Here is a 12,511-nt window from a genome sequence, read left to right on the forward strand (position 1 = left end):
GTGCTCCCCAGTCTGCAGGTTTCTATGTGTGAGGAGGAGGCGGGTCCGAAGGGTCCAGATGGATCACGGGATTCTCTGACGACTGTTAAGGCAGCACAAACGGAGACAAAGCCCCTCACAGGAGTGCGTGTGAGCGCAGGGCGGAGCACAGTAAGCCCGGCCTGAGCCCTCTGCCTTCCTGGCTCCGCGGGGCACTGGGTCCTGCAGTCGACCACAAGGCCTGGACAGGCTCTTCCTGTCCTGTCCCTGGTCCACAGCCGTCGCCCCTTCTGTTTCTGAGGCACCTGCTTCTCAGGCCAGGACCACCCGCCTCCCAAGGACACGAGCTTCCCAGACGAGCTCACCCGAGTGTCCGTTCAGCTTCCGTGACATGAGCATGTCCTCCGTGATGTAGATGCACATGTCCGGGCTGACCTCCAGAGACTCTTCATGCATCTGCTCCAGGTCCCTGGGGTCATCAACCAACATCTCTATTTCTGACACAGAAGAAGACATTTGGTGACATGAAGGGACGTGGCCACCGTAACCCACAGCCACATGCGGAAGAGGCTATGCAATTACGCACATTTACAGACTTGCTAAGGAGCCTCTACAATAGCAAACTCCAGGGGCAGTTCTCAACTAGATGCTACCTGCTCTCTTCTTCACCGGATTGCTGTGTTGTCTACGTGTCTGCTAATGACACGATTTGACTGTCAATTATTCTTTACTTGTTAAGAAAGAAGAGGCCCCGTGGCCCAGTGGTTAAGTTCGTGCGCTCCGCATCAGCAGCCTGGGGTTCACTGGTTCGGCTCCCAGGCGTGGACCCAGCACCGCTCATCAAGCCACAGTGAGGCAGCGTTCCACACAGGAGAACTAGAAGGACCTCCAACTAGAACATGTACAACTATGTACTGGGGGCTTTGGAGAGAAGGGAAAAAAAAGAGGAAGACTGGTAACAGATATTAGCTCAGGGCCAATCTTTAAAAAAAAAAAATAGTCTATACTTCCTAAAGCAATCTACAGATTCAATGCAATCCCTATCAAAGTCCCAATGACATTTTTCACAGAAACAGAACAAAGAATCCTAAAATTTATATGGAACAACAAAAGACCCCAAATAGCCAAAGGATTCCTGAGAAAAAAGAACAAAGCTGGAGGTATCACACTCCCTGATTTCAAAATATACTACAAAGCTATAGTAACCAACACAGCATGGTACTGGCACAAAAACAGATACACAGAGCAATGGAACAGAATCGAGAGCCCAGAAATAAACCCACAAATTTACGGACAGCTAATTTTCGACAAGGGAGCCAAGAGCATACAATGGAGAAAGGAAAGTCTTTTCAATTAATGGTGCTGGGAAAACTGGGACAGCCACATGCAAAAGAGTCAAAGTAGACCATTATCTCACACCATGCACAAAAATCAACTCAAAATGGATTAAAGACTTGAAAGTAAGACCTGAAACCATGAAACTTCTAGAAGAAAACATAGGCAGGACGCTCTTTGACATCAGTCTTAGCAGCATATTTTCAAGTACCATGTCTGACCGGGCAAGGGAAACAAAAGAAAAAATGAACAAATGGGACTACATCAAACTAAAAAGCTTCTGCACAGCAAAGGAAACCATCAACAAACAAAAAGACAACCTAACAATTGGGAGAAGATATTCACAAACCATATACCAGATAAGGGGTTAATATCCAAAATATACAAAGAACTCATACATGTCAACAACAAAAAACCTAACAACCCAAATAAAAAATGGGCCAAAGATCTGAACAGAGATTTCTCCAAAGAAGATATACAGATGGCCAACAGGCACATGAAAAGATGTTCAACATCATTAACTATCAAGGAAATGCAAATCAAAACTACGAGATATCACCTCACTCTGGTCAGAATGGCTATAATTAACAAGACAGGAAACAACAAGTGGTGGAGAGAAGGGAACCCTTGCACACTGCTGGTTGGAGTGCAAACTGGTACAGCCACTGTGGAAAGCAGTATGGAGTTTCCTCAGAAAATTAAGAATAGATCTACCATATGATCCAGCTATCCCACTGCTGAGTATGTATCTAAAGAGCTTGAAAACACCAACGCATAAAGATATGTGCACCCCTGTGTTCATCACAGAATTATGCACAATAGCCAAGACTTGGAAGCAACCTAGATGCCCATCAAGGGACGAATGGATAAAGAAGATGTGGTATATATACCCAGTGGAGAACTACTCAGCCATAAGAAACGATGAAATCTGGCCATTTGTGACAACATGGATGGACCTTGAGAGTATTATGCTAAGTGAAGTCAGTCAGAGGGAGAAAGTCAAATACCGTATGACCTCACTCATAAGTAGAAAATAAAAACGACGATAAACAAACACATAGCAAGGGAGATTGGACTGGTGGTTACCAGAGGGGAAGGGGGGAAGGGGGAGGGGGGAGAGCGAAAGCAGTGATCAGGCGCACGTGTGTGGTGATGGATGGTAATTAGTCTTTGGGTGGTGAACATGATGTAACCTACACAGAATTCGAAATATATTACGACGTACACCAGAAATTTATATAATGTTATAAACCAATATTACTGCAATTTAAAAAGTAATTAAAACAAGAAAAATAACAACACAGATGCACACAAATGCTGTTTGGCTGGTACAGGCTCTAGGTCTTGCTTAGCTCCCAACACAGAGTTAAGCGGCCCGGTGCAATACTCGCTAACTCTTCAATGGCCTGGGCTCCAATCGTTCCTTTTTTGCAGAAGTTCGCGACATCTCTGTCAGTATCAGCACATCCACTCGTGTCCTAACTGACGCCTATTTACCTGGGAGTCGGAGACGCAGACACGAGGTCTGCAGGACTGACTTCCTCTCTGCTCACATACACTGCTGGACTCAGAACCCACAACCGCGCCCCGTGGTGACAAAGGGCCATGACTGGTGGGGCTGCGTCCACACACAGCAGCAACTCTGCCCTGTCACTGGGGAGCCGGCAGCACAGCCCTTCTCTACACCACCCCTAGCAGCTCTCCAGACATCGAGTCTGCAGAGCCAATATCTGGAACCCACCAGGAGAGGCAAAGAGCAGGCAGCGACCGTGGGCCACGCCGGCGGCTCGGGCCGGAGCTTACCGTCGTCCTGCGAGCCCTCCTCCAGGTGGTCCTTGCCGCCACTCTCCACCCCCGAGGTGTGGGAGCTGCCGTGGCTGGTGGTCGAGCTGCAGGTCTTCAGCTTGCGGTGGACGGCACCGCTGGAGTAGCCGTCCTCAGGCCCCGCGTCCCGCGGCTTGGTGTCGGCCTCAATGCCCGAGGTGTGGGAGCTGCCGTGGCTGGCGGTGGAGTGCCGCGACAGGCGCTTGTGCCTCGCGCTGCCTGCACTGCTGCCACTGGCCCGGGACCGCTGCTCCAGCGGGCCCATGTCGAGCTCCAGGCTGTCGCTGATGTACGACTCCCGATACTGCTTCTTCTCTGTGTGGGGAGGACACAACTCGTCACCCAGTGACCAGGACAGGGGCGGCTCAGCTCGCCCGAGTCCCTGGGCCCAGAGCAGGGACAGTCACCTCTGACCCCAGTGCCTGGCAGTGCCCACGGTTCTCACAGGAGCTCAGCTCAGGACGCCCGCAGGGGAGCGAGGACCTGGACACAGACCTGGGGGCCCCGTCTCAAAGCTTCGACACCAGAGAGAGCTGCTCCAAGTGTGCGGACTGTCAGTGGGCCAAACAGAAGCGAGCAGGCAGCTGAGAACACGCACTGAGAAGCTCAGGGCTGTCGGACGCTGCCACGACAGCCGCCAAGACTCTCTATCTCCAAAAGCATCCGCCCACGGGGACGAGAAACTTCAGCCTCTGGTCCTTCCCCACACAGAAGCTCAGAAGCACGGCTACCGAAGACTGTTCAATTCACACACAGGCCAGGGGTCCTTCATTTGTTCATTCGTTCAGTTTGGCCCACTGCTAGCTTACCTCTAATTGCTAAACATCGTTTAAAGTAAAACTATTCTTCTGAGAATTTCCTTCAAAAATTTCTAAAATTTGAGTTTTCATTAATGAAGATTGCTTTTCCCCATCTAGTGTGAATGAGCGAGGCTTTATCATCTATTGAGAAAACAAGTGTGAAATCACTACTGTTTTGACGATTGACACCCATGCGTCCTGACTGGTGACACTGCTCTTTGGTTTAACACGTCAGTGCTGGTCGTTACCGCAACGTGGCAAAGTGCCTCCTACCAAACTCAGCTGACCGCCACACAGAGGCAGAGCCATAGCTGAGCTGCAGGCGGACAACCGACACAACACAGGACTTCTGTGTGTCAGGTCAGAAATGAAAACAGAAACAGTCCAGCTTCCTGGTACTAATACTGATGAGAAATAACACATTAGAACAATGTTAAAAACGAAGAGTGCGTTTGGGGACGGTTAAATTGATATTATTTCAGAAACTGCTAACTAGCAGACTAATTGGGCTCTCAGGGGTCTGTTACTGGATGCAATTGTCTTATCTCTTGGTTAAGTGAAAAACACTTGCACTCCTGATGTCTGAATCTAGCTCTGAAGTGTGATCACCACAGGCTCCCCAGAGAGGGAACGAGAGTCAGCACAGAGACGATACGCTCTCCAGGATGCAAATGGAAAAAACGATTGAGAAGGCTGTGTGTACATTTCTGGGCTCCAGTTCATTCATGAAAATTCTAAGCAATCAGGCTGAAGCACAAGGGTGACTGTGTGCAGCCACACAGAAGGCAGACGGGACTGGACATCAGAGCCCAACACACACACGGCTGCCCACGAAAGTGATCCTCAATAGCCCCTCTTCCAGGGCCGGACTGGTCCCAACGACTCCTGTCTTCTGAAGACAAGAGGGGCGAGATGAAGATGGAAGCTGAAGGGCTTTGCAAATTCTCGTACCATTTCTGCTCACTGTTGTACCAGAAATAATAGCCATGGGCTCTTGGAAGGGTGGGAGGAGGAAAAAGTAAAACAAGCTCTGCTGTGTTGGCGTTCTAAGACAATCGGGACCCGCGGGTCTAAGAACTCAACAGCCCTCCTGCCTGTTCACAGACAGCCTGGTCCTCCCGACCTCGGGACAGGCTCGGGGCGACACGGGCTATGCTGACTCCCTGGTCTCCCCCTCCAGGCCTGTTTTTCCCCCCTCACAGAGCCCAGGTCAGGGTGGCACAGCGTGGCGCTCCATGCAGCCGTGTCTGCTCCCTTCACGGTGCTGTTTCACCCAGATCCTCCGCAAACATTTAAGAAGCTATGCACCACTCAGTTTCAAACTGAGAGAAACATCTAAATAACCCTGAAATTTACTCTAAGAAATGCGAAACGCAACCTCTCCTCCCCAGTGAGCTGGCGTCAGCGGTGCAGGTGATGGACTCTGCGGGAGCAGCCGGACAGGCAAACCCCTCTGAGGGGCATGTGTGACGAGACGGCAGGTCCGCCCTGCTTCTGCAGGACACGCGGGTCTAGGGGCAGCCTGTCTCAGATGCGGACCCAAGATACGAATCTGCGTCCTCATGTCCCCACGAACACCCCAAATCTCGTCTGACTGAATTACCAAGACTGTCACGACGCGACTTTACAAAACACACTGAAGACAGTAAAAAGTACACAAATGTGCAAAGTAGCGTCATGGGTCGGCAGTTGGAGTGTGTGATTTGGAGCATCCGCAGGGCGCCACAGCTGAGATGAGCGCTAACCATCAGGGTGAACTGCACAGCGGGAGTGGGGTCAGAGGCCTCTCTCCTGCCCCCTCCATCCTCACCATCACCCCCCTTGTCAGGGCCGCAGACTCCGGAGCCCACAAGGTCTGCTGCGTTCTGAGTCAGCAAAGCTCCCCCAGGACCGGCTGACAAAACGCCGACGTGAACATCCCCTCCGCCCTGTCTGCATTCTCCCTGGGCCGGAGGTGGCCTCTCAGCAGTCGATGGAGGCTGCAGGGGCTTCTGCGACCTGCTTCACTGTCAGTGTGACCCAAGGACCCAGGATTTCCTGGGGACAGTAGCACCCAGGTGGGCCACGCAGTGAGGAGGACAAACCCTGGCTGCACCCTCACATAGTGGCTTCACGCCAGGGAATTTCAAGCCATGCGCGGGGAACCGTCAAGAGAGTCCTGGCGGGGCACTAAAGATGGGAGCCGCAGGCACTGTGGACAGGGACGCTGCACTGGGCCTGGGCGTCCGCTGCCATCAGGAAAGCAAACAGGAGCCCGTGTGGACCTGGCCCGCCGCCCGCCTCACTCTAGGAAAGCGGCGCAGTGGCTGCACGGTAGGCCGCGGCGGCAGGGTCCACGTGCCTCCCACCCAGATGGCCCCACCTTCGCTTTCCTCCAGCTTCCGGACGTGGCGCAGCACGGGCTGCAGGTTCATGTAGAGGCGGTGGCTGTTGCTCAGGAGCTGCAGGAGGTGTCTGGAGCGCAGGGGGCAGCCTGTGTAGTAGATGAGCTTCCTGGCTGAGGGCAGGCCGTCCGGCAAGATCTCAAATTTCTTACCCTGTGGAGGGAAAGCGCGGATCAGATTTGGGAAAAGAGCTCCGATTTGCCGAGTTCCCTCCATTATCGTTCAGAAACAGGCTCCCGATTCAGAAGAAAGCCAGGAGTCAGTGCCCAAGAGCCGTCCAGACGACCAGCCTGATGGAGGGGCCACTTTCCTGACGGGAGATTGCCCATCCAGACAAGCCTCATGTTCCTCCTTTCTTTGTGTATTTTTCCAATAATTTCTGAACAACGCAACATTACGGGTTTTAATGACACTAGATGTTCACAGCATTAACTGTAATTCTTTGAGCCCTACCAAAAACGGCTGTGGCTGTCAGCGTAGAGAAACAGCCAGGAAAAATCAACTTTGCTCTGACAGAAGAAAGTGTACCATTTCCAATATTCTAAAAATAAGAGTATTTTTCCTGTTAAGAATTGTAGACCTTTCTTTATAATGACGAGTTTCAAAGAGTCAGATACTAATAGAAACATCTTTTTATCTTTGCTCAGAAGAAGTAACTTCCAGAGGGAGTGGCCGACCCCACACCGAGAGCAAGCTACCCTCTGATTACGGCTTTCCGCTTTCCCATCCCTTGGCTGCAGGCTTTTTAAAACAACTCCACTTGAAGAACCCATCTACTGCTTTCCCACCACATTTCTTCTGCAACCAGAATAACCAGGGTCATGCAGTGGGAACCAGACACACAAATTAAACTCAGCAATTTCTTTGGCTGTAAGAATCTTTGATTTTAGCTCCACTTTTTAGCGCCACAAGGATTGATGAGTGCCCAGGATTACAGCACATGCGTAAGAATATAAGAAAGCTAACTATCTTTGTCTTCGATTTTTAAAAAATATCAACTTTTGTGCCTGGGACAATATTGTTTTATAAAAAACAAAAAATAATAAAAGTCCACAAAAACAAACAACTAAGTAATTTATTTTAGTCCGTTATTTTAAACTTACCACAAACACCAACTTTCCAACATTCGTCCAGGGGAAATCGTAAAGTAATTGTTTCTCTTCATCTACGTTCTGTGGAAAGAGTTATAATGCACAGAGTCACTGAGGAAACTGACAGACACTATAAAATGGCCTAGCGTCTCTCCAGACAGCTGAGTCACAGTAATTAAAATCCAAAAGAGGTCCCCAGCTCTCCCTGGAGACGTGCAGACAGTAATTAGAAGGTGAGTGTACAATTCCGTAGCTTTTGGTTCCTCAGTGGCTGCATTAACTGGCCTTTTCCCAGCGGTCTTTCCCCTTCTGGCCTGTCCCTAAATTTAAACAGCCAGCCCCACAGCCTCCGGCGTTCCAGAGACGAGGTAAGGCGCTCTGACTTTCACAAGCGGATATTCCACCTGCACCAAAGATAGACAGCCTTGTTTTCTCCCAGGTCTCACAGAAACATGCATCCTTGGTCCCCTACTGACGGCTGCAGGACAAACCACCCCACCTGCAAAGGTGACAGTTACTACCTATGCACGGGACAAGCTGTAGCAGAAAAGGGGAAGAGAAACTAAGACGTCTGGTCAGGCACTGTATTAAAATGCCATTTTTCTCCCCACCACAGAGGATGAAAGAGAATATTTAAAATCAATGACACAGAAAGGAAAACGTCTGATGGTAATGACCTGCTAGTGATGAGCGGGGCCCATCCTCCGCTTGCTGCTGCTCTGCGTCCGGGAGGACTAACTACTGCCAAGCATCAGACCGCACCCACGTCCATCCCGCACCTCCCGTGCCTGTGCCAGACAGACAGGAAGTGACCACCAGCCAAGGCCAGAACGGGACCAGCAAACTCACCGCAGGACCGCACAGGCCGTATCGACGTCAGCCACAGCGGACACGTCTGACACTCACTTCCCACCCACTCACCTGGAAGATCTGGATTCCACGCATGGTCAGTCCAAGGGTCAGAGAAGCTTCAAGCTCCCTTTTATCCTGTAGGAATAAAACTGTGTGAGAAAGTGTATTTTTCTTCTACAATGGATAATTCAACACCAAAGAAAAGAAACAGAAAGAGAAACTTCAGGATTGGAAAGTTTTTGACTTAAAATAACCTTGCTCATCTTTCTGCATCCTGAGTTTTTTACGAGGTTTAAGAACATCGTGAGCATGCATTCAATCAATAACGGTAAACTCTACTTTTAAAATCTCTAAGATTTCAAAGCATTAGTGTTCTTACTATATTACATACATTTTCACATCTGACAACATTCTAAATACTTATGCTATTGCGAACTCCAGTAAACAACTATTTTTGCTGCTTTTCCATCATTCTTTTTTACCCTCCATCTTACACTGAATCTTTTCTCAGACATTAGAATCTGTCAGTTATAGTCTGAGATGCACTAGAGTTTACATGTTTCAAACCATGTAAATCTGCAAGGTCTGAAGCCAAAATTAGAGGCAAGCCTGAACACTGAAGGCTCTCTCATGAGGACAGATAATAAAGCTGTAAAAGCTCTACATCAGTTACTGTGGAAAGAACATTTATTTTTACGAAGTTCCATTATCACTTGCCAATATGATACACACCCTACCAGCTAAACAATAAACTATAAAAAATAAACTATGAGCATAAAGGAAAAAGTTCCACAACTAAGAATTACTCTGAAATTTGGCCACATCTTTTAAATGCTCATCTGTAATAAGTGGGTAAAAGTATGAAGTTCAAAATGGAAGATAAAATTACTAAGTAACAAATATTTTCATTATGAGATTTTGTAATAAAAACAATAAATGAATATGGACAGATCTTTCTTACGTTTGGGACCAGTTTTCTCGTGACCATCTTTAGAAGACACCCTCACGTGGCAGAGGAACGAGGAGACAGCCCGTTTTCACTAGTGGGCTGTTCTCTCCAAGGAATGTACTCTACGTCAAGACAGCAGCCTCCCTTCAGGGCTGCTCTGAGTGCACCCTGAAATGAGACTGCTCATAAAAAGGCCGGTGGTGCGCATATGAGGCGTCTGTCACTGCAAAAGGGGTGCAGACGATTTTTCCAGAATGTTTCCTGTCCTCTTTCCACCTTATTTCCATTTTACAAGCAGGTCTTAAACAAAGCAGTTTTAATGGCTTCCACTAGATTTCTCCAATAAACGAAAACTCTGCCCATGAAGCAATAATGTCGACATCCCTACTTCACCCAGTTAAATCATGAATCATCTCGTTCTAAGCAGACAGAGAACTGTATCGTGTGACCTACAGATGTAGATTACTTTAAGCAAATTGGAAAGATTAATTTTGATACAAAAGATAAATTGGGGAAACGTACTCACTAAAGAATTCCTCACAGGATTCTTTAAAACCCTAAGCTTCCCTAACAAGTAAGAAGCAATGACTCTCCCTGGAGCACTCACGAAAGTGCCAGGCCCTCCCTCCGGTTCTCTGAGCTTCATTCTCTCACAGAATCTTCCCAACCCTGTGACCTGTTTGGAATGACGCCCACACAAGACACAGCCCAGCATCAGTCACATTTGCCGAGGATCCCAGTAACTGAGCGGTGACACATGGCTTCTGACTCAGAAATGATGCCAAAGCCACACTCTTTCCAACGGATCATTCATACTTCTAACACATTTTAAAATATAAACCAATTGTCAAAAATGTCATTTAGTTGCATTTTCTCATATAACCTGAGGTGTCACATCTGAAATCTCTTAAGGGGAAAAAAAAATAACTCAGTCCTTTCGGAATTCCGCCAAAGAGATCTTCTGGAACTCAATGTGCTTCCCAGGATGACAGGGTATTAACAGTGATCTCCTGGGGACTGAAGAGAAAAAAATACCATCCTCTGGCTCCTTGTTAAGCTTTCTGAGCCGGCCAGGAAGATCACCCAGCAACACCCACCACGTCCAGTCCAGGGCATGACGGTCAAGTTATGCAACCTTGCCACAAGGGTGCAGCAGAGACAGCAAGCAAGAGACAATGCAGTGGCAACAGCAGCTGAACAGCGTGCTGAGGTGGCACGGCTTGAACGCCTTCTCATCCAACCACTCCTTTAGTCTTCAACAATCCGCAGAGGTAGATAGGTCACCATCCCCATTTAACCATGGGGAAACTAAAGCACAGAGAGGTTAAGTAACTTGGCTAAGGTCACAGAGTAAGAGGTGGACTCCCTCCTTTTTGGCAGGAGTTCTTGCCAAGCAAGTGACACTTGTGAAACAGGGAGACGCGTGGGGAGGGGAGGGGAAGAGAAGAGGAGATGGTAAACAGTGTGAGTGGTTCCCTGCAGAGCCTGGCCCAGCTCTTATTTGGGTGTGTGACCTCTGACCCAGGATGGGAAAATGAGGCTAGAGAGACACAGGGCACAAAAGAGGGTCACAAAGTTCGGAGAATGAGGGGCACGCGGGGCCTGTGTAAGCCCAGGAAGGCCCAGGTTGAATTCTGGCTCTGCCACTTCCTGGTGTTGTGGGCTCTGCTCGTGTGCTCATCTGTGAAACGAAGATCACCGTTTCCATCTTACAGAGTTGCGAAAATCTTCAAAAAGATAAATATACAGTGTGCCCCATAAACACAGCACCCAACAAACCCTGGCTGCTGTGTGATGTTCTCATGATTAATAGAGGCAATGCAGGCTTCACTTTGAGGAATACTGAAAATTACCCATCAAACAAGTGTCCGATGTTACTCCCCGAGGAAGAAATGCAGGTTCGGGAAGGAGCAAGATCACTATTTCGTAATCACTGAAAGGCCAGGTCACAACCTGCAGCCACGTTATCTAATGTGAGAACCATCAAGAAGACCGGCTCCCCGGTCCCGGGCCCCTGGGGAAGGCTCGCAGACCCCAGACTGGCCCACAGGAGAAACAGCGGTGCACACGAAACTCGTAAGAAGCCGGCCAGGAATGGACGGCGACTGTCGACACAAGCTGCGTCTGCTGGCGCAGGCAGGCCCCCAGCCCCGCACCTTGTACAGCCTGTAGTAATGCACGGCCACATCGTCCAGCCGCACGGCCTCCTTGATGTACTTGAGATGGGCCTCGGAGGCCGTCAGCGCAAACTGGTCTCTGTGCATGTTGGGGATGTGCTTCAGGATGTAGTCCTTCCCTCTCCTGGAGACCACCTGTGGGAGAGAGGGGGAGCGTGGGACACTGCTGGAGCGACGTGAGGACACCCTCCCCCCACAATGGTCAGAGGACCAGGACCCAGAACGGGCCATGGAAACGGGCTGGTTTCCAGACGAAAGTCTGGCTTTTGCTGTTTTCACCGTGTGTTATTAGGCTGAATCAGCTCACAGCAGAAGCTAGAGAGTGAATTTAGCTGCAGCACTGTGTGCCCAAGAAGAAAAACCATGAGAAATGGGAAAAGATGCTCCCTTGGCTTTAAACTCACCAAGAGAAAAACAGGCAAACCTGCAAAATTTGGTACAGATCACTGTTTACACTTGCAAAATTACTGGCACCGTGAAACACACATCCTGTCAGCACATCCTCAGGTTCTGGAAACCACTTGACTCCTCTAACCCTTCAGCCATGGAGTGGGAGGTTCTAGACGCTCATCCCAGGAAGGCGGGGCCCTGGGTGGAGTTCCCTGCACCGCGTGCTTTTTGCCTAAGAGGCTGATAGGAACACTCTATTTGAACAGTGATGGGAAAAGAACCCTGTCCAAAGGTTCACTGCAATTCACTGTGGCTTCGATTTTCACAGGGCTGGAGCCCGAGCTGTGAGATGCCAGCAACACCCACCACCCAGTAGCTGCAGGCGAGAGCAAAGGGTCAATTACCTAAGAGTCTTAACTGGTTCCACAAGGACTTACAACATATAGAAAGAATTATGCGAAGTGAGCAAGAAGAGGAGTGCTTAAATTCAAAATTTTAAAAGTTAGAGAAATTTTAGTTCTAAAATGTTTTTACAGATATCGACATTTTGTTTCTTCCTATTAAATTAAATGTGATCAATTGTTGACCAATTATCAAGTTTTGCTGAGGACTCAAGTTACAGATTTTTCTTTGTAGACCCCTTTTACACAGAGACTGTCTAAATCAGTATCTGTCAACCTTTTTCAGGTCAGAGAATACACAGAAAATATTGGTAAGGGCACTGAAGCAG

The 12,511-nt window shown here is 48.9% G+C and overlaps 1 protein-coding gene across 6 annotated transcripts in view; it reads right to left on the minus strand.

Annotated features, from left to right (window-relative positions):
* Positions 1–12,511, minus strand: part of FRMD6 (FERM domain containing 6) — a 199,459-nt gene that overhangs the window by 6,491 nt on the left and 180,457 nt on the right. For all 6 annotated transcript variants that reach the window (XM_046655222.1, XM_046655223.1, XM_046655227.1 and 3 more), the window contains 6 exons: positions 11,371–11,526; positions 8,335–8,400; positions 7,426–7,494; positions 6,301–6,475; positions 3,118–3,453; positions 345–476 (listed from right to left, as the gene is read on the minus strand). In XM_046655222.1, coding sequence (XP_046511178.1) covers positions 345–476; positions 3,118–3,453; positions 6,301–6,475; positions 7,426–7,494; positions 8,335–8,400; positions 11,371–11,526 — 934 coding nt within the window. The remainder of the gene's footprint in view (positions 1–344; positions 477–3,117; positions 3,454–6,300; positions 6,476–7,425; positions 7,495–8,334; positions 8,401–11,370; positions 11,527–12,511) is intronic.

The sequence above is a fragment of the Equus quagga genome, chromosome 2 (genome assembly GCF_021613505.1).
Source record: "Equus quagga isolate Etosha38 chromosome 2, UCLA_HA_Equagga_1.0, whole genome shotgun sequence".
Taxonomy (NCBI): Eukaryota; Metazoa; Chordata; class Mammalia; order Perissodactyla; family Equidae; genus Equus; species Equus quagga.